The following is a 25,174-nucleotide window of genomic DNA, read 5'->3' on the forward strand; positions in this document are numbered from 1 at the left end:
TTACTTGTTTTTGTAAGTTGTTGAATAAATATATCCAAAGCAAGCTCACATTTATGTTTTTCATGTAGTGACATTTGTAATATTTTAATATAATAGGATACAGTATGCTGATATTTAAAGAGAAAGTCTACTCTGAATTGAAATTTTATTTGATAAACAACTGCTTAATTGTCTAGTCAAATACGTGACAAAGAATTAAATTAAGTGTACCAATAGAAGTTTGAGGAAAAATAATAATAATAATAATAACATATACAGTTGTGGACATGAATATTAATTTACTTCCTAACGATGAATATTGGACAGTATGGTAAGCAATAACCTTCGATATCCGTTGATGCTATCTTCAGAGCTCATCTGGCTTTTCAAAGATGATGATAAAGTTTTACAACTGCCCTAAAACTTGAAGTAATACTATTGTCTGCAACTGTAAAAGACCAGGGCTACTGTGTGACTTGGCTAACCCAATAAATCTCAAAAGAAGAGCCCACGCATTCGTCGCCCCATAGCCAGTCTCTCGTGCAGGAGGTTGAAGCGATTGATGAACCGATTCATGGTGTTGCAGCACTTGGTAATAGTTCCCAGATAGGACATCAATGCCACATCATTACATTGCTGGAACAAAATCAAAACATCACACTTACACAATATTATGGTAAGTACAACTGCACTTGGACTATAGCTATAAGACAAATCTATGCAATGAGGTTGGGAGGTGGCACACATTATGAAATGGATGAATAATGGAGACAAGACAAAGCGATATTCTAGGTGAAGCAACACTGAAATTACTGTATAAACAACTGCAGTACTCTGAGAAAAAGACTGAAGTACAGAATAATGAAATTCCCTCCTGATTTACATCCATGTGGTCAAGTGATAATTACACCACAAATATGCATCAATTTCTAACCTGGGTAAGCTTTGAATATCAAAATTTTAGCGAACAAAATAATACTGGGTGGTGACAATATAACTAAATAATGGGTGACATGGAGCCTACTATAGTGACCCGTTAACTGGGTGGAGCAACGCAATTGTGGTATCCATCCAGGAACCTAACCACCACATTCTTCCCTATGTCTCACTACAGCAAAGCACTATTCACTAAAACAGAACATTGGCTTACTGCACAGGACAGTACTGTAGAAGCAAATGTTTGCTACGGTTGATGATGGTCTGCTAGTTCAGACAGACTGGGGTTGATCTACTACTACAGTACAGTACTACTACTACTAAACTAAATACATAACTAAAATCACTTACATTATAAAATTCTCCACGGAACTTGTCGCTGTTAAGCACTGGGAGCCTATGTGCAAGGGCATTAACCTGGCGTAGTATTTCATGGTTGAATTCCACTTCCCCACGCTGGCTTGCCCGCACATATTCAGCTATCAGGCGGACACGACTTGCAAGCATCTTGATTGCACTATACTGAGCCTGTAGGTTCTCTGCAACTGAAGTATACTATAATTTTACTAAACTATCTAATAATAGCTATCTTCATTACCTTACTTTTCCCTCTGATAAAGTAGGTACACTCCAAAAACAGGAAATATGGAAAAACACACAGGCAGAGGAAATTACCATAAAACAACCCAGTGATATTACTCAATTCAAGCCTTTCAAAATAAAAAATAAAATACTAAATCTGTATTGAGAAAGTAATAGCAAACATATTTAGTCACTGGATTACTATTCTATACTTCCTCCTCAATTTGCAATTCTCTAATGTTGATTTTGTTAAGCAAGCTACAATTTGCCATGACAGTACTCCCTGTCTCATGACTTGCATTTATCACTACCAATATCAACAGCCTTTTCCTTAATACATATGGTAATAAAGCAATTAGATGACACTCATATATCATCACCACTTATACTTTCCCATTTAAAGATGAAAGAAGTAAGTTCCTGAAACTTTCCCATTATTATTGAAATAAACATTAAGTAAAATGGTGGCTGTTATAAATTTACAGGTCAATACATATATGGAGAAAACTGATAAATATTTGTGTGAAAAAACTCAGGTGAAAAAACAAAAAGTGCATTTTGCTCAAAACTTTTAAGTTCACCTTTTTCAGTATACACACACAGTTATTAATTTTATAGGAAGAGGGAAAAATGTGGAAGAAAAAATCTAGAATGAGAATTAAATTGCTGTCATAAAGTTAATCAACCAACGTACTGTCAAACTTCATTAATCATAGTGAATGCTGATACTTCCAGCAAATTCTAGTAAGATTACAAATGTAACAATACCCAACCCAACTGAAAGAACATGACAAATATGAGGAGGTATACTTTATCTTGGTGCACTGGGGGAAAAAAATAAATAAACAGATAAATAAATAAACGTAAATTGGTTCATGGAAGGAAAATGGTTACTACTATAAAGGCCTTGTTCCAGAATGGGAAAAAAAAAAAAAAAAAAAAATTGTTAGGAATAAAAATATCACAGGCAACATGTGGTGAACAGGAAGAGAAAGGGCATACCTATTGAACTTTCCTGAGTGTCATGAGAGGACATGCGAGCCACATGATCAACACCAATGCGCTCAGCTTCCTCAGTGGCCAAAGTGTATTGTAGCTCCACCAGCAGCATGGTGGCTGAACCCTTCACAAGATCTAGTACACTCTCATAGATGCTCACTGGCAGCTGTCAGTGCAAGGAAGAGGTCACTGATTATGTATAAGGTTGGTACAAAAGGATTCCATTCCATTTAAATGCCACTAATAAAAAATCAAAGTACATTTAAATATTGCTACAGTGCACATTCTATATGGCCAGAACAAAACCCAACAGCAAATCTGCAACCAAAACTCCAGACAACTCTGCTTGTGTTGTGACCCCAGACTCATCTTAACATAACTGCATAAATCTGGCAATTTGAGATAGGAACTCAGATCTTTTATTGAGCTTCTGCTGAAAGTGACAGTGAGGTGCACAGTATGTGAAAAACTGAGCTGTGGTGTGAGAGAGGGTACAGTATTACAGTGGTAGCGTAGTGGGTTGTCTGCCAGTTGTACTTTGTTTTGAGGTGCTTAATATGAGAATAAGTGTATTTTGGTATGTGGGGTGGCATTACACTGAGAGAGATAGAGTTGTCTGCCGGCCTGTAATTTGCTCTCAGACTAAAACAGAGAACTGGAGGGGTCTAGTGTAGGGTGGTGGTGGTGGTGCAATGTTGACAAAGCACTGTTTATGTAATTTTTTTTTTTTTTTTTTTCAAGTACTGTTCTGCATGTAGTTACAAAGATGGAATGGATTTTGTGATGAACCAATGCATTATATGCTTCACAATAATATATATGGATGATATGATTACATTAACACTAGTGCAGTACTCATCTTGTGTGGATGACACAAGAAATACTGTAGTGCAATCTAAGAAAATATGCTGAATTATATTATGGTATATTTTTTACTACAATTTAATTTAACCTCAGATATGTCCATTCTTCTTATCAATGCAGTGTCACAACATTTTTACTGGTAATAAATATTAGAGTGTGATGTCCACTGAAGATATTTCATTAAGAGGTTACATCTTCCTTTGAAAAAATTTTTAAGAGGTGTTCAATATTTCTTTTTGGCTACTTCCAAGACTTTCCAATAAAAGAACCAGTGTTCTTGATACTTTATCAAATGCAAATGTTTTTCCATAAACAAGTACTATGCTGGTACATATGATGATGGACAAATTTCTGACCCAATGACATATAAATTAAAATATAATTAAAAATACACACTACCATGGTTATGCAGTCAATTATTATTTGATGGCAAGTGCTTATGATGTGTGGCTCTCTTTTAAATAATATGTAAAAGGAAAATATTATTTTCCTTTTCTTGGATGGAACAGGAAGGGAATGCACTGTCATGACTCTATATTATCAGACGTACATAACTTCTACATCGATAGGAACCATCATGATCGATGTTATTCATCTCATGCTGAAAGAAGAAGGCTTGACCACTGAACATTATATAATGAGATTTAACTGTAAACCTTTCTTTGTGCATAGACTGGATACTAACCATTAAGCAACTACAATTTAGGCTGTCCTTTCTTTAACATCATTACATTGCACTGTATGTAGCTACATTATCACCATCTTATAACTTTTCCCCTATTCACAACCTGGCAATTCACTTCCTTTGGATACATTTTCTCTTCTCCAACTGAAGTCAATATGCCACTTCCTCTTAAATTAGTTGCAACTTCATCTCTATCACATTTAGCAATATTAAAAAATCACACTGCAAAATCTAGTGATAATTCACCATAAATTTAACAGCAAATAACATAGGTATTAACCCTGTATGCCAAATATTTTCTGTTACAATCAACTTCAAATAAGTCAATGCAATGATGAGGGAAAGTCAGTGAGATTAACTTAGCAGTGTGACTTACATCTGTGTGTCTGGCCATAGGGTTTAGTTTGAGGAAAATAGGGCTTTCCAGGAGATCACAAATCTGCTTGTGCACAAGAAGGTCGGGAGGACCAGGGGTGTCACCAGTTGTATACCATCCCAGCAGGTCCATGTCACTGAACACCTGCTTGTCTGCAATACAGACACAACAAGCACTTCATCAACATCACGCAAAATGCAGGTACAGTGAAATCATTATCATCATCATCATCATCCAATCCAATGTTGCTCCATGAGAAGCGTAGGAGCCTGGGGCTAGGCAAATTGGTCCTGACATTTAAGATAAGAGTGACCAGCCTCACTCATCCCTGACTGGCATTACAGGAGCAATAAACTCCAACCATCCATTGGATATAAACCTGCACCGGCTCGATCTGACTGGAGCACCTTAATTACCCACTAAACCACCAGATGCTATAATTTGGCTATACGATTAACACCCAGCATAGTAAATGGTTTCCAGGTGTACAGGAAACCATTTTGCTTGTCACTCAGTGTAGTGTCACCCATATGCAGAAGGAAGAGGAAAGATTGAAAAAAAAAAAAAAAAAAAAAAGACAGAAGAGGGAGTGTAGAGTCACCCGCAGGCATAAGGAAGAGGGAAGAATGATGGAAAGACAGAAGAGGACGGCAGGAAAGAAGGAAGGAAGAGGAAGGGCAGTCACCTGAGAGCAGCACTACATCGACTGAGTGGATGGTGAGCACCCCCACCTACCACAAGAGTACATGGATACATATATAAATTGTCAAATTGTCCAAAACTGACCTCAAACTAATGTATTTTGTCATGGTTTACTAATCCACAAATTAATGAAACCACCAAAGTTGAAACCATGAAAAATGAGGGATGACTACACTGCTACATAATATTCTCACACTAGCAAGCATAAATTATAGTTCAGATATAAAAATTACTGATCATCATCATCATCATCACCTAGACCTCCTTTCCTACCCTGGGGCAGGGTGAGGCGTAGCAATGTCCAGACAGTCTAAGTTTGCCTAATTCAATGGTCTGTGCTTCCATTCACTCATCATTCAAGCCCAACGAATCCTGGCTCCATCAGATAGGCCAAAAAAAATTTCTCCACATTCTGTAATAAATTATAGTTCAGATATAAAAATTACTGATCATCATCATCATCATCACCTAGACCTCCTTTCCTACCCTGGGGCAGGGTGAGGCGTAGCAATGTCCAGACAGCCTAAGTTTGCCTAATTCAATGGTCTGTGCTTCCATTCACTCATCATTCAAGCCCAACGAATCCTGGCTCCATCAGATAGGCCAAAAAAAATTTCACCACATTCTGTAGCATCACATATACCTATCTGATAAGAGACAATCCAAATGGTGTCAAGTTAAAAAGGGGTGCCAAATCCCTGGTCATGCACTTCTCTGCACAAAATTCATCCAGCCAGCGTGGTCTCTTGTCAATCCCTTAGCTTCACCAACTGCCATACCTCTCTTCCTCGAACACTCATCCACCATATCCCTCTACTTTCTTCCTGACCAACCTTGCCTCTTCCCTCCTTCAAATTCACTCAGATATACCTTTTCTACTACTCTATTGTCATCCATTCTCTCCACATGACCATACCATCTCGGTACACTCTCTTTGATTCTGGTGTCCACATACTTCCTCACTCTGCATCTTTCACGAATCACATTATTTCGTATCCTATCCACTTTCTGCACTCCACGTACATTCCTCAGCAGTCCCATCTCCACTGATCTTACTCTTAACTTTTCGTTTTCATGCCACACCATAGTCTCACATCCGTATGTTAAAGCTGGCACTAACACTCCTTCATGTAAGCCTTGTGCAGCTGCAACACCCAAGCCTCTGTTTATCAAGGCCTTCATATAACAAGCTACTGTACTTTCCTTCCTTGTGTCAATCCGCTTCCCACTTCTTTTGCACATTGTCCTCTCTTTTCTATGACTGTACCCAGGTAATTAAACTCTCTCACCAATTCTAGTCTCTCCATTCACTGTCACATTTTTTTTTAACCATTAATATGCATACCTTACACCTCACTGCACTATAGCTATACAAAAAATTAGCCAAAATATTGCACTGACAATACTTACATTGCTCTTCTTTGAGGGTATAATATTCACGGTTGATGATGATATGGCCATCCAATTCATCAAAGCTTAATTCAAATGAATTCATAATCTCCACATGGCGACCTGTCTGCTTGCCAATAAGTGCCCCCAACACTGAAAATACCAATGCACTGCTTATACATCATCATCAACTTCAGCATCATTATCCTGACTTGAAAAACCTTCCGGCAAGAAGCTCCGAAAGGTGGGGTGGAGGGTGGGGGAAGGAGTTTGCTTAGGCATTTGTCAGCACAGATGACGAGTTCTTGAGAACAAGAAGAAGGACCCCATACTTAATTATGCCAGTGTGAAACACTACATCTTAAGAATTACCCGTAATCTTAAACCTTTCATATACCAATGATGGAACAGGCCATCATCACTTCTGAGACTAAGAGGTTTGGATGATGGTTTGGACTGTCATCCGAAGATCAGGATTTATTGGTGAATATGACCCATTATTTTTCATGTTATAAATATGCTACAATAAGGCACAACTATTCAGCTTCAAAATGAGCCCTAACTGAGTTTATTACAATGAAAAATAGGTTTGCTATAGGCATTTCAGGTAAAATATTGCTGTGGGAACGCCAAAAATAAAAAAATGTTTTCATCCATCCATCCATCATCCAATCCTATGTTGCCCCATGAGAAGCGTAGGAGCCCGGGGCTAGGCAGTTGGTCCTGACATTTAAGATGAGAGTGACCAACCTCACTCATCCCTGACTGGCATTACGTGAGCAATAAACCCCAACCACCCCTTGGATATAAACCATCACCGGCTCAATCCGACTGGAGCGCAAAATTACCCATTAAACCACCAGGCACCAAAATTTGGTTATATGGTTACCACCCAGCATAGTAAATAGTTTCCTGGTGTACAGGAAACCATTTGGCTTGTCACTCAATGTAGAGTCACCCTTAGGCAGAAGGAAAAGGAAAGAATGAAGGAATGAAAGACAGAAGAGGGAGTGTAAAGTCACCTGTAGGCAGAAGGACGAGGAAAGAATGAAGGAAAGAAAGATAGAAGAAGATAGAAGGAAAGAAAGAAGGAGGATAGGACAGGGCACACACCCGAGAGCAGCACTACATTGAGTGAGTGGATGGTGCGCGCCCCCACCTACCACAATTTCCTGTTCATTTTCATTTTTCAGTGGTATTATTGCTCCAAATACAATAACTATACATTATTGGAAAGGAAATTTACTCAGCTACATTGTGGAGCAAAAAATATTATTCCATCTTTAATGTACAGTATACTGTATACATACATACATACATACATATATAAATATACAGTAATCCCTCCAATATCTGACGTAATAGGGCCATAGGCAGGTCCGGATAGTGGTCCTGTCTGGATATTGGGCCCCAGCTTATGGACTTGTACTTATGGACCCTAACTCAGAGAAACACCCATACAACTCCCTCTGGACATGCATAGCACCTATTTAAGACCCAAATCACACCAATAAGGCACATAAATGACTGAAATAAATGCAAAAGAAGCATAAAATGAGGGTTTTGAGGTAGGTTCATACAATATTAAACATTCTGGTTACTGGCTCCTGGACTGGTACTTATGGACCCTAACCTAGCCTAACTCAGAAAAACACCTTCCTACTGCACATGCATAGCTCCTCACACCCTATTCACACCAATAAAGGACATTAAAGAGTGAAATGAGGTGTTTGAGGTAAGTATAGTATGGAAAAAAGTACAGTATGAAACATTCTGCCTACTTACAGCAAGTCCATGGCCATCTCGATGAATAACCGCCTCCTCTTGGACTCTGACAGTAAGAAGGATTTCCTGAAGCACTTCCAGTACACTGTTCATGAAGTCTTGCACTGAACTTAGTCAATCGCACTCAGAAGTCCGTTCTCTTCACAGTGCGCACTCTTGTCTAACTTATGCTCCATTGTAACTTACTAAGTGTTGCACTCTGCACTTTAACTTTTCCCACTCTTCTAACCATTTTCTAATGCAAAAACAAACAAGTCTATTTATGTTAAATTTTGTTCCAAATTTGTCTTTTCACTCACAACTGTAAATCCTTAACACAACACTGTTTTTTTCACTGCACAACACTGTAAATTCCCGTGTGGTCTAGTGGAGAAGTTCTTGCTGTTTAATCACTGTCAGAGTCCGAGAGTATCATTGGCAGGTGACCTAGGGGTGCGCTGCTGGGTCGTGGTGATGGCGTACCCACTGCAGACGACTCTGAAGATAGACGCAAACTCACGTCGAGTGGTGACTCCACCGTGGCTGATGTGCTGGGCTGTGGCTCGGAGCATGAGGGCCTGTCTTGGGGAAGCAATGGAGTGGAGCCAGGGCTGGGCACAGCGGGGGTCACGGACCTGAAAAAACTGTCAATGGTTGATTGACGCAAGGACCGACGATTCTGACGATTGATGATGTGCTGCCTGAAAGCAAGCACTTCCTCCACAAGTCCCAAGGGCCCCATCTCCCTGTCACAGTCCGGGTGTTCCAGGTAGTCAAGAACAAACTCTAGGTGTTCCCGGAGTGTGCTCAGCTTGGGGATGGCTGGAGTAGTGTCATGCTGAGAGGAGTCAGCATCATCATCGCCGTCCTCGTCGGAATCTTCAAGCTGGGTACTGACACCTGCAACTGAAGATGCGATCTCGATATCAGACAATGTCTGATACCCAGGATCGCCCTCGTCGTCATCCAACCACTCACGCACATCGTCCACATCAACATCGTCGCCATGCGTATGTAGCCGTGCATGGAAGTCATCCACGTCAAACCCTAGAAAATCGTACTCCACATCCGTTCCGAGAAGCAGACGAGACCAACCATTTTCTAGAGTCTTGACAGGGACTTCCTTCCATGCACTGGCCCAGTTGTAGATTGCAGACTTGATGTTGTAGCGGCGAAGGTTTTCCAAAGTCCGCTGGCCTCGCATGTCCCGTCCCTCCCTGCGCTCGTCCTCGTCCTCAAGAACAACCATCACCTCATCCAGGAACTTCCGTCGGTATAGGAGCTTTGTTGCCATGATCACTCCTTGGTCCATTGGTTGGATGAGAGCAGTCGTATTAGGTGGCAGAAACATACACCTAATCTGGCCATTCTCAGCCACCAAGTCCTTGTCGCACGGGTGGGCAGGTGCATTGTCGAGGAGAAGGAGGGCCTTTACCTGGTCGCGCGGGATTCCCAGTGTCTTCGTCTGGTAATTGATGACCTCCTTGACGAAGTGGCGGTGGAACCAGTCTCTGAAGATCTGGGCTGTAAACCATGCCTTCAAAGAATGGTACCAGACGACAAGAAGGACATCCATCACCCCACGAAGACACTGAGGCTGCTTTGCACGGCCAACAATAATGGGCTTAAGCTGGTGCATGGCGTTAGCATTGGCACACCACAAAGCAGATATCCGTTGCTTGGAGAGCTTGAGGCCAGATACATGCTTCTCCGTCTCCTCGGCTAGAGTGTTCGTTGGCAAAGAGCGATAGAATAAACCAGTTTCGTCAGCATTGTAGACTTGACCGAGAGTGAGGCCTTCCCTGTCGATCAAGCCCTTCACCTTGTGCCGAAACTCGTCAACTCCATCCTCGTTAGCGTCCAAAGCTTCGCCATGAGCTTTACGGTTGGTAAGTCCATGCCGTAACTTGAACGCGAAGAGCCAACCCTCAGATGCCTTGAAGTCTAGGGCGTTGTGAAGCCTGGCGAACTTCTCAGCAGCAGCCTTCAGCTCCGTACCACATACCATCACACCAGCGGCACGTTGCTGTCGATACCAAATCAATGTGGAGCGGTCAATTTCAGCAAGCTTGGGAGTAAACATCACCTTCCTCTCCACGTTGCGTTTGCTTCTCGACGAGAAGTCAGCCGTGTACTGCATGAGTTTGTCTCGGGATCTCTTGATATTGAACAAAGTAGATCGGGCCAAGTTGAACTCGCGGAGGATGCGGGAAGAAGACCACCACGCATCTACTTTCTCCAATATCTCCCGTTTCTTCTCCAGAGTCAACACCACTCTCTTCCTTTTCTCAGGCGGCGGGGCCATCATCACACACACTAATAAGAGGCCCGAGAGCAGCAGGAGTGCCTGCAGCAGGTAAAGAACCACCACAAAAGCGAGCACGTGGGCAGCCATGACGACGAGCGTGCACTCACGGCGAGAGACAGGCGGAAAGTGGGGAGGATGCAGAGGCGCTCTATCGGATGTCGGAGGAATGACATGCCACAACAAAGCTGTCCCGCGCTGCGCGCAGCAAGTTCAAATTACCGGCGGGAAAAATTCTTTTTCTTTTTCGATTTTTTTGCGGTTTTCGGACCATTTTGGGAATACAGTATTGGATCCCGGGACGATTATGTCCGGTTAGTGGGGATGTTCGGATATTAGAGGGATTACTTATATATATAAATACAGTATATATATATATATATATATATAAAAATATATATATATATATATAAAAATATATATATATATAAATATAAATATATATATATATCCATCATCCAATCCTACATTGCCCCATGAGGAGCGTAGGAGCTCGGGGCTAGGCAGTTGGTCCTGACATTTAAGATGAGAGTGACCAACCTCACTCATCCCTGAGTGGCATTACATGAGCAAAAAACCCCAACTACCCCTTGGATATGACCCTTCACCGGCTCAATCCGACTGGAGCACAATAAATCCATCCATCCATCCATTGCCAGACGCCATGTATCCCAAACGTGGTGGCCAAGGGCTTAGAGTTAATTGTTTTACAGGAAGGGGCACTAATCCTCCACCAACCCCACTTGACACGTAGGGATGCCAACAGCATCTGGTGTTCTCAGGCGGTCACCCATCCAAGTACTAACCAGAGCACTATAAATATATATATATATATCCATCCATCCATCATCCAATCCTACATTGCCCCATGAGAAGCGTAGGAGCTCGGGGCTAGGCAGTTGGTCCCGACATTTAAGATGAGAGTGAATATTTATTTATTTATATATATATATACATATAATGTATTCTGATTTTTTTAAAGTGGAAAATTTTTGCATGTTGCCCAAATTCTACTTGCTTCTTTTGCATTTTATTATGAGTATATTGCTTTTTTGAGCATAACATGATTAAGTTAAAACTATTAGGCTTCAAAACGAGACCAAATTGAACTCTCTATGATGAATAATATTTGCTATGAGCAGTAGTAAATAATCTCTACACAACTATTCCCACAATGCTTAAGCTAAAAACGTGCCACAACAATTTTTTACAAGCAACCCTGATGGGAAAGAGATAAGTATAAAAATTCAGAAATGAGATATCATTGCTGGAATTATCCCAAGTGGAGTTACAGGCAAAAGTCTGGGCAGTGTGCAATCTTATCAAAGGACATGATGGAGTGATGAATAACATGATATATGGGTCAAAAAGGGATGTGTGGATCAACTGGCAAATAATAAATATGCAAGAATTACTGATTATGACATTCAGAGTATTGATACAGAAGGAAGGAGCACCTACAGAAGAACTATGGAGGGGACTTTATAAGTGTGACATGGAAGGAAACTAATAAATGCAGTGAAGACCTTAAAATAATATGGATGGTGAATGGAGGTTTGTGTGACTGATTCAGAATCAATGTCAGAGTTGGACAAAGTTATGTGAATTCTCATGGATGGTTAATGTTTACACAAATCAGGTTATGAGAGAGGTCAAAGGGCGACTGATAAAACAGGGTCTGAAACTGATGATGGAAAGATAAATAGGGAATATTGCCCATATGATGTACCGTACACAGATGACCAGGATTTAGGCAGTGATGTGCTTATTTGTTAACCCTTAAGCTGGGGGGGGGGGGATATGACATCCAAGTAGCCTATATTCCACAGCCTCCAACTGATTTTAATGGGTATTAGATAACTGACATTATTAATTAGGCTGACAGAGGGTTAATCAGAATTATTTAAAAATTTTAAGATGTCTGTATACAGAAATGGTTGAAGATGAACACTAGCAGAAGTAAAGTACTTCATGAATGAATAAGGGGGGAGACAGTAAATCATCAGGTAAAAGCTCCCAAAAGAATAATCTCCAGTGAGTGTGTTATTTCCCTCTGAATGCATCACTCTAAGCAGCAAAACCAAGTCCAACCACAAACATTCACTTCACTCATTTAGGTTTAACAGCTAAACATATCTTGCCTGGAATTTATAAATATTCCTGAACTAATAACCAAATTTAAGACAACCAGCAAGGTGTCAAAACCATCTCAATATTCACCAGGTAAAAAACTGCTCAACAGTTCATCACATACACTGAAAATACTGATTTATACACCATCCACAACTATGGAATAACAATGCAGTATAGGGTGAATACTATGATGAAATTAACATCCGATTTAATTATTTTGTCAAACTTTTAAAGTTGGTATTTGTGGACAAGCAGTGTAAAGATACAGAAAGATAGTATGAAAATATCAAAACTGATTTGCATGGCAACATGATAAGCTCGGTGATGCAACATACAGCAATCGTGAAATGCGATGAGAAGAACAGTAAAATTCACGCAAGCAAATTACAAGTACAGTACAACAATTACTGGAACATGCTTAATAATAATAATAATAATAATAATAATAATAATAATAATGAAAATAATAATAAAGTTATCCCTTCAAAATGCCTTTGTTATTTTACTACTGCTAGATGATTTCACTCTCCACAGGAAAAGCCTCTCATAGTGAAGTGGTGAGCAAAACATCCATTAAAGCCTTTACTACAATGGTGTCATTTAAAACATCTTACTACCCTCACATGATTTCATCCAGCTTTAGTAAGATACCACATCATGAAGGTATTAAGAGAACGTGCATATTACTGCACGTCTCCAGTGTAAAGAGAAGAGAGAGGGGAAGGTGAAGTACGGTATAATCATAAGTGGGTGACTGGTATTCATGAGTGGGGTACAGTATATGAAAATGATGGCAATACAGAATGTCTTCATTATCAGCATTAAGGGCAAAAGAGCAAGATATACACTGAAGGAATATGATATCTAAATACAGTACTGTTTAGCAACCCAAGACTGATACACAGTCCTGTGTATCTTTTTGACTGTGTGCATGAGATGAACGAGTTAAAGAAGTTTAGAGTAAAGAATATAACAAAAAGAGCTATGGTACAGTGTTTTTACATATGCACTGTTAGAGGGGATGCTAAACTTCACTCATGCACTGACTGTAAGGTTGCCACTTTGGCAAGAGATGAACAAAAAATGTAGAAAATAGCATACCCTGGACAGGCTTGCCCTCCTGTGCCCTTTGGCGTGTCCAGTGCTCGGAGATATTAAGTATAACTAGTGGGTGAAGTGAAACGGAGACACTACCCACTGTGCCAGCTGCTGCCATCACAGATTCTCCTCCAACACTTACACTATCATTCCTTATGCCTGAACCACCTGTACAAAAAATACAACATTAAACATCTACTGCATATCTATCATAAATAATCACATATAATATTATAATGTACTGACAAAAGTTTGGTCGGCAAAATTTAAGCAGGCATTCCTTGCTTAATGAATGACTGAAAGGCAATGAGATGGTAAAAGAATTTCCCCTGTTGTGGGGAAGGGAAGAAAAGGGATCTGTATTTTGTTTTTGTTGATTTGGAAAAGGCCTTTGACAGAGTCCCTACAGAGGTGGTGAAGTGGGCAATGAGAAAGCTTGGGTTGGAGGAGTGGTTGGTTATGGCCATGTATGTTGGTGCTCACACCCAGGTAAGAGTGAATGGAGATTTGAGTGATGAGTTTTCCATGAACGCTGGTGCATATCAGGGGTCAGTTTTGAGTCCCATGTTGTTTATCATGGTACTTGAAGCCCTCTCACATGACTTCAGAAACGGACTCCTGTGGGAGATGTATGCTGATGATTTGGTGTTGATTGCAGAGAATGAAAGGGAGGTGGAGGAAAGATTTAGGAAGTGGAGAGATGGTATGGGGAACAAGGGCTTAAGGGTAAATGCAGATAAAACATAAGTGATGATATCTAGGGCTGGTGGTGGTACAGTCAAAGAAGAGGGAGAGTGGCCATGTGCAGTTTGCCACAAGGGCGTGGGAAGTAATTCCATCTTGTGCAGTGTTTATGATAAATGGGTGCACAAGAGATGTAGTTGTATTAGAGGTAGAATGCGAGATAATGCTGATTTTATGCGTGCGGTGTGTCGGGGAGAGCAGGTAGAGATTGTCAGGCGTGAAAGGATTGAACTTGATGGTAAAAGTCTTGAGTGTGTGGAAGAGTTTTGTTATTTGGGAGACATGTTATGTGCTGGAGGTGGGGCTGGAGCTAGCTCTATGGCTAGGGTGAGAAGTGGTTGGAAGAAGTTCAGGGAGCTGTTGCCTCTCCTGACACTGAGAGGAATCTCCCTGTGTGCTAAGGGGTCTTTGTATGCAGCATGTGTTAGGAGTGTTATGCTGTATGGTAGTGAGACCTGGGCAGTAAAGGAAGATGATATTCGCAGGCCCAAACGTACAGAAATGACAATGATTAGGTGGATGTGCAGTGCGTCCCTGCATGCAAGGCCTGGCGGGGCCGGGTTTACGATGGAAGAATCGAGAGGTAGGATGGGACTGGAATGTATTGGTGTTGTGATGAGGAGAGGTAGACTGAGATGGTTTGGGCATGTGGAGAGGATGGGGGATGATAATTGGGTGCAGATGGCGAGAAGTGTTAATACTGGGGGTGGGGTTGCGAGGGATAGACCGAGAAAGACGTGGGACAAGGTCATTAAGTGTGACCTCAGGGTTAAGGGACTGAAGAGGGAAGCTGCCATGTGTCGTGCAGCATGGACAGCCACCATTAGGTGACTAAGGCCAAGACATGCAAGCATGCTGGAGCCTTCAAAAACGAAGCAAAACGAAACGTGCTTCTTCTCTCTTTCCACAACTAGAATAGTTCAATATAGCAATCAGAGGCATAATTCTACAATGTTTCCTGATAATTTATGCAAATCTGGTTCCATTTTTTATTAAAAAAAAAAAAAAAAAAAAAAAAAAAAAAAAATCAATTGAATAAGGATGCTCTCCAGAAGCACCTGAGTCCAATAATTTTTGCAATTTCCTAGGCTAAATATGTGACTGCTAACCTGATGTTATTACTGGGTAATTTCATGGTTTGTTCCGGCTGAGCAGACTTGCTGTAAGGAAAGCACTGACAGCTGCTTCGGTATTGCAGTGTAAATGTTACATTTTTTTTTTTTTTTTTTTTTTTTTATGTGTCCGACTCTGGGCATAGGCTTCACAGCCTGCTATCAAGGCCCAGCAGTCCTCCTACATACCATACACCTCTACATGTCACCATACTGTAATAGTATGTACTGTATGGTGTAGGTCCTGTGGGATGCTGTTATATATACTTCACATGGTCTGTCACAGTGTTACAAAGTCTGTGCATATATAAGAGTAAGGACTGGCAGTGTCCACAGCACAGTCTAGTCAGATCGACCTTGTTTGATCCTACAGGTTATTATATACTTGTCCATGGGTGGATACTGTGGTAAACCGGTATCTGCTCCATGAAAGAAGTTGTTATGTTGTTTGGATTCTCAATGAGGTGGAACACCGGAGCAACTGGGGAAACCATTCATCCCCACTGGATCTCTGGTGAGAAGATTAGAGGAGACTGGCCCCTGCACTCTCGGTGGGTGAGGAGCCCTGTAACAACAGCAGCCTTGAGGCACCACACTTCACCGAGACGGTGTAGTTGGGACAGTTTGGCTCCCAAGAGATCTCCTTGGAGGTGGTGCCACTGCATGCTTCACCTAAGACACCAACATACAGCCAACAACCCTCAATAACCAAACTGTGGATGTGAGCAAAGGTCTACCAAACTATCCTTCATCAAGTTTGAGTATACAAATTACTATATCTTATTACATAATCATCACAACAAACTTGTCAAGTTTATTGTTTTGATCATGAAAAGCCATTCCTATATTCATAAAACTTAAAATAGAAAATAATAAAATTTTTACTTATCTGACACCAAATGACATTTCCCATGCCTATTAATGCATCTGATTCCCACGATCTATCAAACCTTTTCTGCGCACTTAATTATGTAAGTGGGCCATGGCTGTAAAATGCAATGTGACACAGAGAAGCATGGAAAATGATGAGTAAGATGGGCACTAACAGTGACAGAATTAAAGTGGAAAGCTGAAAAACATGCAGTGGCAGATAAATATCACCAAAACACAAAAATTTAGAGGTCAATGAACTGGGTACAGATTAGCTTTAAAAATTTTGTGGAGAGCACACAAGGGTGTCTGGTTTGGTACGAGGTCTGTCTAAAAAGAAACTGAGCTTTTTAAACAGCACATCAACTAGTCGGTGAAGCATGACTGTGAAAGGAGTGCTGTGTAGTGGTGACCTTAAGACTCAGTGTAACACTAGCCACAACATTCCATGTCACTTGGTCATCGTGGTACACGTGCATGAGTTAATGTGTGCAGTGCTCTTGGCAATTTGCTGCAATGTGAATGAGGAAGAACCTTGCAGAGCAACATGTTCAGTTCAGTTTCTTTTTTAACAGACCTCTCTTTTCTAACGCTACTTCCATGGTCACTGCTCCCCTGAACTGTCTGCTTGCATCCCTCCACCTCTACGATGGGTGTGTAGCACCCATCTAGCAACAAACTCTCATCCCTCTTCTGTCCAACTCTCTAATGCAAGAGTTAACCGTTACTCCCAGTCCTTCATTTATGCAACAGGTCAACTCTGGAACTGTCTCACTCTGTTTGTATTTCCTACTTCCTATGATTTCCAGTCTTCCAAACGCAGCGTGTCCAGGCATCTCGAAATGAACGGATCTTGAATTTGGCTCTCTTTTGTACTGTTTTTGTTTTTTTCTTGGAAGGAACTGTAAATGTAGGCTCCTAGCCTTGGGTCCTTCTTCCTTGCATTAAAAAAAAAAAAAAAAGCATGTGTGGAACTGCACTGATATCTGCTAGCAAAAAGGCAACAGCATAGTAAAATGAGGAACTAGAAAAAGCGGTTGGGGAAAAAGAAAGTTAATGGTGTGTGTGTGTACTGTATATATATATATATATATATATATATATATATATACAGTAACCCCTCCAATATCCGGATCAATAGAGCCATCGGTAGGTTCGGATATTGGTTTCGTCCGGATATTGGGTCCCAGCTTATGGACTTGTACTTACGGACCCTAACACAGAGAAACACCTATACAACTCCCTCCGGACATGCATAGCACCTATTTAACACCCAAATCACACCAATAAGGCACATAAATGACTGAAATAAATGCAATAGAAACATAAAATGTGGGTTTAGAAGTATGTTCATACATTAATAAACATTCTGGTACTTATGGACTCTAACCGAACCTAACCTAACCTAACCTAACCGAACTCTGAAAAACACATTCCTACTGCACATGCATGAGGTAAGTTTAGTATGGAAAGAAGTACAGTATGACACTTTCTGGTAAGTATAGTATGGGAAAAAATACAATATGAAACATTCTGGTAAATATAGTATGGAAAATAGTACAACATGAAACATTCTGGCTACTTACAGCAAGTCCCTGGCCACCTCGATGAATAACCGCCTCCTCTCGGACTCTGACAGTAAGAACGATTTCCTGAAGCACTTGCACTACACTCTTCCTGAAGTCTTGCACTGAACTTAGTCACTAACACACAGAAGTCATGGCGAACAGCGCAGGTCTTGTCGCGGTGAGAGACAGGCGGGAAGTGGGGAGGATGCAGCGGCACTCTATCGGACGTCGGAGGAATGACGAACCAAAACAATGCTCTCACGCGGCGCGCGCAGCAAGTTCAAATTACGGACGGCAAAAAATCGATTTTTTTTCCATTTTTTTTGGATTTTCGGACCATTTTGGGAATGTTTGATCCCAGGACGATAAGGTTCGGTTAGTGGGGATGTTCGGTTATTGGGCGTCCGGATATTAGAGTGATTACTGTATATATATATATACCGTATATAGAATATATATATATATATAATGTACCAGTCCCTCAATTTAAAAGTCAGAACCAACTTGCCTAGCCCCAGGCTCCTATGTTCCTCAGGGAGCAACATAGGATTGGATGATGGATGGATGGATATATACCATTATATCCATCTTGTGCAGCGATTGTGATGAGAGGGTGCATAAGAGATGTAGTGGTATTAGAGGTAGACTGTGAGATAATGATGATTTTATGTGTGTGGTGTGTCAGGGAGAGCAGGTGGAGACTGTCAGGCATGAAAGGATTGAATTTGATGGTGAGTCTCTTGAGTGTGTGGAGTTTTGCTATTTGGGAGACATGTTGTGTACTGGAGGTGGGGCTGGAGCTAGCTCTGTGGCTAAAGTGAGGAGTGGTTGGAAGAAGTTCAGGGAGCTGTTGTCTCTCCTGCATTGAGATGGCTTTCCCTAAGTGCTAAGATCTTTGTATGCAGCATGTGTTAAGAGTGTAATGCTGTATGGCAGTGAGACCTGGGCAGTAAACGAAGAGGATATTTGCAGAAACGACAATGACTACATGGATGTGCAGTGCAAAGCCTGGGGGGGCGGCTAGGTTTACGATGGAAGAGTTAAGAGGTAGGATGGGACCGGAGTGTATTGGTGCTGTGATGAGGAGAGGTAGATTAAGGTGATCTGGGCATGTGGAGAGGATGGGAGATGATAATTAGGTGCAAGTATGAAGTGTTAATATCAGAGGTGGGGTTGCGAGGGGTAGACTAAAAAAAAGACCTGGGACGAGGTCATTAAGTGTGACCTTAGGGTTAAGGGACTGAACAGGGAGGTTGTCAGAGATCGAGCAGTATGGAAAGTCGCCATTAGGTGAACAAGGTCGACGCATACAAGCATGGTGAAGCCTTCAAAAGTGAAACAAAAAATTATATATATACTGTATGTATATATATATATATATATATATATATATATATATCTATCTAATCTATCTATCTATCTATATACACACACACACTGATATTAAGATGTGTGTTGAGAGATCAGTAAAGAGAAAGAATAGGATAAATGATGGCTTTGGCAGATAAATTACTGCAAAATTCTTCAATAAAAGGAAACTGTCTGGGAAAGACTTGAGTGACGCAAAAACCTAGGAATGAATGTGGGAACAAAGGGAAAATGAAAGGAATGAAATGGAAGAACATTTACCTCGGAACTAACAGAATAAGTCTTCTACAGGTGTTAATGTACTGCATTAAAAAAAAAAAAAAAAAAGGCATGGATGGTTTTTATTTTCTTACATAAAACTATGGTTTCAAAGGCTTGAATAATGTGTATGCAGTCTGACAGTTCTATTACCGAGTCTTCTTTTTCTTTACTTCTGCAGCCAATCTAACTCTAAATCACAGAGGTGAATTAGGACTGGAATAATTATGTTAATGATCAGGGTATGGCTTCTGTCATACAATTATAGTATGATTTTGTTAGATTTCTTCTTATTCTTAGGTTTTAAATGTACAAGTACTCGAGATATCATTCTGAAAATGTCAACTATCAACACCTCCAAAGAAAATGGAAACAGCAAACAATGTGAATAACAGTAAACAATACTAATTTCAGCCGAGATCCGATTTGGCCCATGGTAAAGACGGCACACACCTGGTGTATGGGGTGGGTGAGGTGAGGTGGGGGCTGGGGTTGGGAGGGCAGGAGTGGGTGTGTGACCAGAACTTTCCGCCACCGCTGGACCACCCAATGGACCTGCTGCCTGAGAGGAGGACGAAGATGGGGTGGCCTCGGACCCAATGTCATCATCTATCTCCATGCTTGACATCCTTCCTTCACACGCTGCACTGTCGCAGTTACATAAAAAATAAATAAATGAAAAAAATAAAAAAAATTATGAAAATGGAAATTATAAAACATCTCTTCAAATAAACATACTGTACTGCTGGAGTTTCAGCAAAGGAATGCTGGAAGCAATAATTACAGTATATACCGGTACTGTAGATACCTGTACAGTATCTCCTTAAAACTGCTTTCACAAACACCCAAATATCCTCATCTCAGTCATCTTATTTAAATTATACATATCTGCTTACAATGCTACTGCCAATATAAGCAATTTCTATTATACCTGATTATACCTGTAATTTTATTCTACTTACAAACCCTGCCCATTTTCTTGTGATTTCTGAAGGGATGAGTGGTGCCACTGACTTCCTAAATCTTTAACCAAAAAATAACCAACGTCTAAAAGCAAGAAAATCATTCAAAATTAAAAATCATTCCTAGAGAACACTTTTAACTAGCTATACCTCCTCCACCACAAGGTGATAAGTCAATTAAAAACTACAAATATATGGTGATGCTAAATTAGTGAATTACAAATACTCTTTATTTTTTTATTACATAATTACAGGCTTACAAATTTTCTTCATAATGACTAATGGTTCTAACTGTGTACAGTACCCTCACGTCCAACACGGTAATATTGTCATGCATGGGTCCCATGTTGGACCAAAAACGTGTTGGACAAACAACAGAGCTTATGGGGAAAAATGAATTATGTCAGCAACCCTAGGAAAAGTCACTCTAAATACCTACCATATACCTATACATATATCGGCACTACTGTAATTATAATAAATGGTAACTGTGCTATGAATGATAACTAACCTTTTAGGATAGTGTTGGTGGGCTTGCTGGGAATGGAAGGTGGTATCCAAGGCTGTAGGTAGTCCTACTGGGTCCCCGGAGGATGGCTGCTGGCGTCACTAGCAGGTAATGGCTGCTGCTCCTCCTCAACCTCCCTCATAAATCTTTCGAAATCACACTCAGAATCACTATCTTCATCCACAGCCATGGAAGGTCCTGCAACTGCCTGTCCTAGCACTCTGTAAGCCTTCACTGCTGCCAGGATCTTGTCTTGGTTTTTTATTATGGTCCTCACGTTGGCTTCATTCATGTCGTAGGCCTTGGCAATGTCAACTTTCCTCTCCCCTTTCTTCTTCCTCTCGATGCTTTCTAGCTTGGTGGCCTGAAGGAGGTGCCGCCGTTTCTTGGGGTTCTCAGAAGGCTTCCTAGGCATCGTGAGCAGGGTAAAATGCAGTAACAAGGGCAGAAAATGCAGCAAGAAAAAAGCACCTTCCAATGCGAATTATGCGACTGAGTGGCGCTGTGGTAGGAAAAATTTAAACATCACGTGAGAGCAAAGCGTTTTTAATTGGGGGACATCACGATCACCTCACGATAGTGGGCAGGGGAGGCTACTTGATCAGAAGTTTTTACTGGCTGTCAGCATCACAGGAACGTCCAGTATGACCGTGTTGGACCAGGGGTGATCATGCTAGAGGCGAACTCTGTGGATTTCGCCCACTTCTCAGAGCTCCGTCCGTGTTATGCTAATGCACCCATGTTACAGTAATTAAATCGAATTAAATCTTACTAATTATTGCTCTCCGTGCTGGACAAGAATCGTGCTGGACAAACGCGTGTTGGACGCGAGGGTACTGTATACAAAGAGGCTGGTATGAATATGGTGGGGGCCCAGAAAGTGTTAAAGTGCCAAAGGCTAGAAAACAGTGACCTGATGCCAATATACCAAGAGCCACAAAATAAGTACCAAAGCCACTGATACTCATACAGATGCACGACTGAGCTGTTGTCAGAGGGCAACAGAGCCACTTTGTACAATGAAATTGTTGAAAAGCTCCTTCTAGTGAAACCCCACAAGAATATTCTACCATAACTAAAATCATGTAGAAAGGGCAAGAATAAAACATACAAAATGTCACTGAACTGAAGGAATTAATCATTTTACATGAAACTGTACACATACAGTATATACCATATAAAAAACAATCACCTATACAGTACCATACTGTAATATAAAATTCCTGGTTCTTATCTATTAGTCTGAACTATTACTTTACTTATATATATTGCTTCTTAATCTAGAAGTAGCTATATGTTAATCTGTAGCCTTCAGTTTCTGTAAGTTTTAGTACTATGCTTCTGTCCATGACTGGACTTTATATTGCTGTCAATGTTAAAATGACCAGCTAATTCTACTGAAACTGGGTTCACATACATAAACAACACTATTATGAAATTTATTTTGGAATTTTTTGAAAACATTCACACATACTTTAGCTTTGTAATTAAAATATCCTAATCATTTCTACCACCTTGCTCCCTCCAAGGAATTTCGAACAAGGGAAGGCCATTGTTTTTTTTTCTATATGGTACCAGTATCATATATGGTAATGGACTATCTCATCCAACACTGCCTCGGTATAACTTTAGAAGTAACCAACGTTACCGATTTTCATTATATTACGCCCCTGAAGTATTCTAACCAAGACTTACCTTTTAAGCCTAGTTTGAGTTGGGGGAGCTAATTTTATAGGGGTCATCATGTAGTGGCTTAGGTTAGGCTATCTCTCAGTAGCGGATGTCGCGCCATATTGGCTGGTGCAGGCGTGTGCACTTGGTCTATGTCAAGCCCTAGGTTAGGTTAGGTTAGGTCAGGTTAGGTTAGGTTAGTTTGGGCTAGTTTAATGCAGATCAGTGTGTTTTCAATTAATTTTGATCTTGATTTGGAGGGATAAACCCACTTTTGGAAATATTACTCAAAATTACAAAAGGGGGATTTTCCCCAAAAAATGAAGGTCAAAACTAATTAAAACACGGTATTTTGCATTGAAAACCATAAAAATAATAATAAAAGAAAATGTTGGTTACCTCTAAAAATTTACCACTGCCTCTAATTCATTTCAGACTTTCTTTAGCATTCAGTGTAAAACTACAAGCCAAACAATGCTTAGGTTGGGTGCAAAGGATGCCAAGGCTAGTTCCAAAGCATATGGCTCTCACTACTAGGCTAGGTTAGGTTTGTTTGGTTTGATGATTTTTCAATTCTAAATTCTTCCAAATGGTGCTCTGGTTAGGTTTAAAGAGTACAGGTTGGCCCAAAGTATGCTTGGGTTGGGTTCAGATTACAGCCAAATCTGGTCCAAAGTATGTCCTGGTTGGATCCAAAATAAGTTAAGGTCAAGATTACAAGCTGCTGCAACTTTCTAACCTATTACACACTGTACTTTAATTGGACTGATAAATGTACACTTTACCTGAGGCAGCAGAAAGACCTTACCAATTCAGTTTATATTCCTCCAGTTTTTGTGTATTTTTCTATTTCCAGGGTGGTAAATGACCTTTTCCTACTGAAAAATTCCTCCCCCCTATTGTTTTCACCACATTCCTTAAGACATACCTGCGGCTGTTTGTTTCTGACATAATGGAAGAATGTTACTCAGTGCTCAAAGGTGGATTTCATTTCCCAATTTCCCAGCTAGGGGGTAGGTTAAATCTTCAGGTACCATACAGTTAAGCTAGGTTGGATTAGGTTTAATTAAACACTTAGGTTTGGACAGTCCCTTCCACCATTATGCTGACGGATCAAATAAGTTTACACTATGGCACAGCTAAAAACAAAGTGGAAACAGATTTAACAAGAAATGTTTATTTGCCACCCCACAAATAATCTGAAAAATTTAACAGACTATCAGGAAGAAATGATTTGGTAAGGTGCATCTACTGCCTCAACTAAAGCGCATGTTTACCGTTGGATTACATTTTATGAAGCAGAGATCACTGAATGAAATCATCACAAGATATTACAGGCTAGGTACCGGTAAATGAGTACAACTCTTCATGAGACTGAGTTCTCCAGTTAGATATTCACCATATATGTACGTAACAGATCCCACTATATCGCAGGAAATTACAGCACCCTAAACTGTCAGGAACTTTTTTAACATCCCAGGGGTGGCTTTCTTTTTGTTTATAAATCGTTGGGGACAATATGAAAGTAGGAACAATGGATGACCGGCTCCATCAAGTGCCGGGCAATATTGTATTATGTACCCTGAGGTTTCTGTATCGTTAATAAATGACAACGACTTGAGCACACTAGCCTAACGCTACTGCACTGTGAATGTAACCTGCGACTCTGTCGACTGAGGTTATCGTGACGATTTTCAGAGCCCAGCAAGTGCTGCTTAGTATCTTTACCCAACTTGTGGTGAGCATCCTAATTGCTGGTAATTGCATCTGCGTACGCACAGACCAATTATTACCTGGTAGGGTTGCAAAATACACGTATACTTTATCACAAAGCAACAGCTCCCGAAACACTCCTTCAGCAGCGCACCACAACAACACCAGTTCGAATTATCACTAATCTCAAAACTTCGAAATCTATGCTTCGAGCTAAAACGAAACAAAGATTTACGCTCGCTTTTCGAGCGAGTTCGGCATCCTTGGTCAAAAACAGACGTGGCGCGGAGGAATATTGACAGCCGCTTACACGTGTCTAAACGTATTGACAATAATAACTCATAAACTTCATTATTGATACGGAGAAAATGATAAAAAATAAATTCAGGGGCATCTCTTGAGTACAATAGTGGCATGGGAAATTTTCATTGAATATCCGAGATATTTGTGGACTGTACAATTCATACAATAGTCTCGGTTTATACCCATTATATGCTGCAATAAGATGTAATAATTTAGTGTTTAACATTATTAGCACCAATTCTTTCCTTAATGATACTGTCATTTAAATTAGTAAAAAAAAAAATT

At 40.5% G+C, this 25,174-nt stretch overlaps 1 protein-coding gene across 3 annotated transcripts; it reads right to left on the reverse strand.

Annotated features, from left to right (window-relative positions):
• Positions 1–133: 133 nt before the first annotated feature.
• On the reverse strand, positions 134–24,761 carry CSN6 (COP9 signalosome subunit 6). Of its 3 annotated transcripts, XM_080286405.1 has the most exons (9): positions 24,667–24,743; positions 21,206–21,609; positions 20,186–20,379; positions 13,816–13,980; positions 6,534–6,665; positions 4,422–4,573; positions 2,500–2,662; positions 1,267–1,460; positions 134–615 (listed from the first exon to the last, which is right to left on the reverse strand). In XM_080286405.1, the coding sequence occupies exons 3-9, from the start codon at positions 20,358–20,360 to the stop codon at positions 475–477; spliced, it is 1,122 nt and encodes a 373-aa protein (XP_080142531.1). In that variant the 5' UTR covers positions 20,361–20,379; positions 21,206–21,609; positions 24,667–24,743; the 3' UTR covers positions 134–474. The 3 variants fall into 3 exon arrangements, with proteins under 3 accessions (XP_080142531.1, XP_080142532.1, XP_080142533.1); XM_080286406.1 differs by lacking the exon at positions 21,206–21,609 and having other exon boundaries at positions 24,667–24,761; XM_080286407.1 differs by lacking the exons at positions 21,206–21,609; positions 24,667–24,743 and adding an exon at positions 24,151–24,266 and having other exon boundaries at positions 20,186–20,374.
• Positions 24,762–25,174: the final 413 nt, after the last annotated feature.

This window comes from Coenobita brevimanus, chromosome 111 (genome assembly GCF_032717465.1).
Source record: "Coenobita brevimanus isolate Jiangsu-jjx chromosome 111, ASM3271746v2, whole genome shotgun sequence".
Taxonomy (NCBI): domain Eukaryota; kingdom Metazoa; phylum Arthropoda; class Malacostraca; order Decapoda; family Coenobitidae; genus Coenobita; species Coenobita brevimanus.

Excerpts from the sequence above, each read along its gene's own strand:
- CSN6 (XM_080286406.1), bottom strand. The coding sequence starts at position 20,360 with ATGTCAAGCATGGAGATAGATGATGACATTGGGTCCGAGGCCACCCCA. Across the intron at positions 13,981-20,185 it reads TCACCCACCCCATACACCAG|GTGGTTCAGGCATAAGGAAT; the intron begins GTGTGTGCCGTC and ends TTTTTTGTACAG. Across the intron at positions 2,663-4,421 it reads CTATGGCCAGACACACAGAT|CTGCCAGTGAGCATCTATGA; the intron begins GTAAGTCACACT and ends TTGCACTGACAG.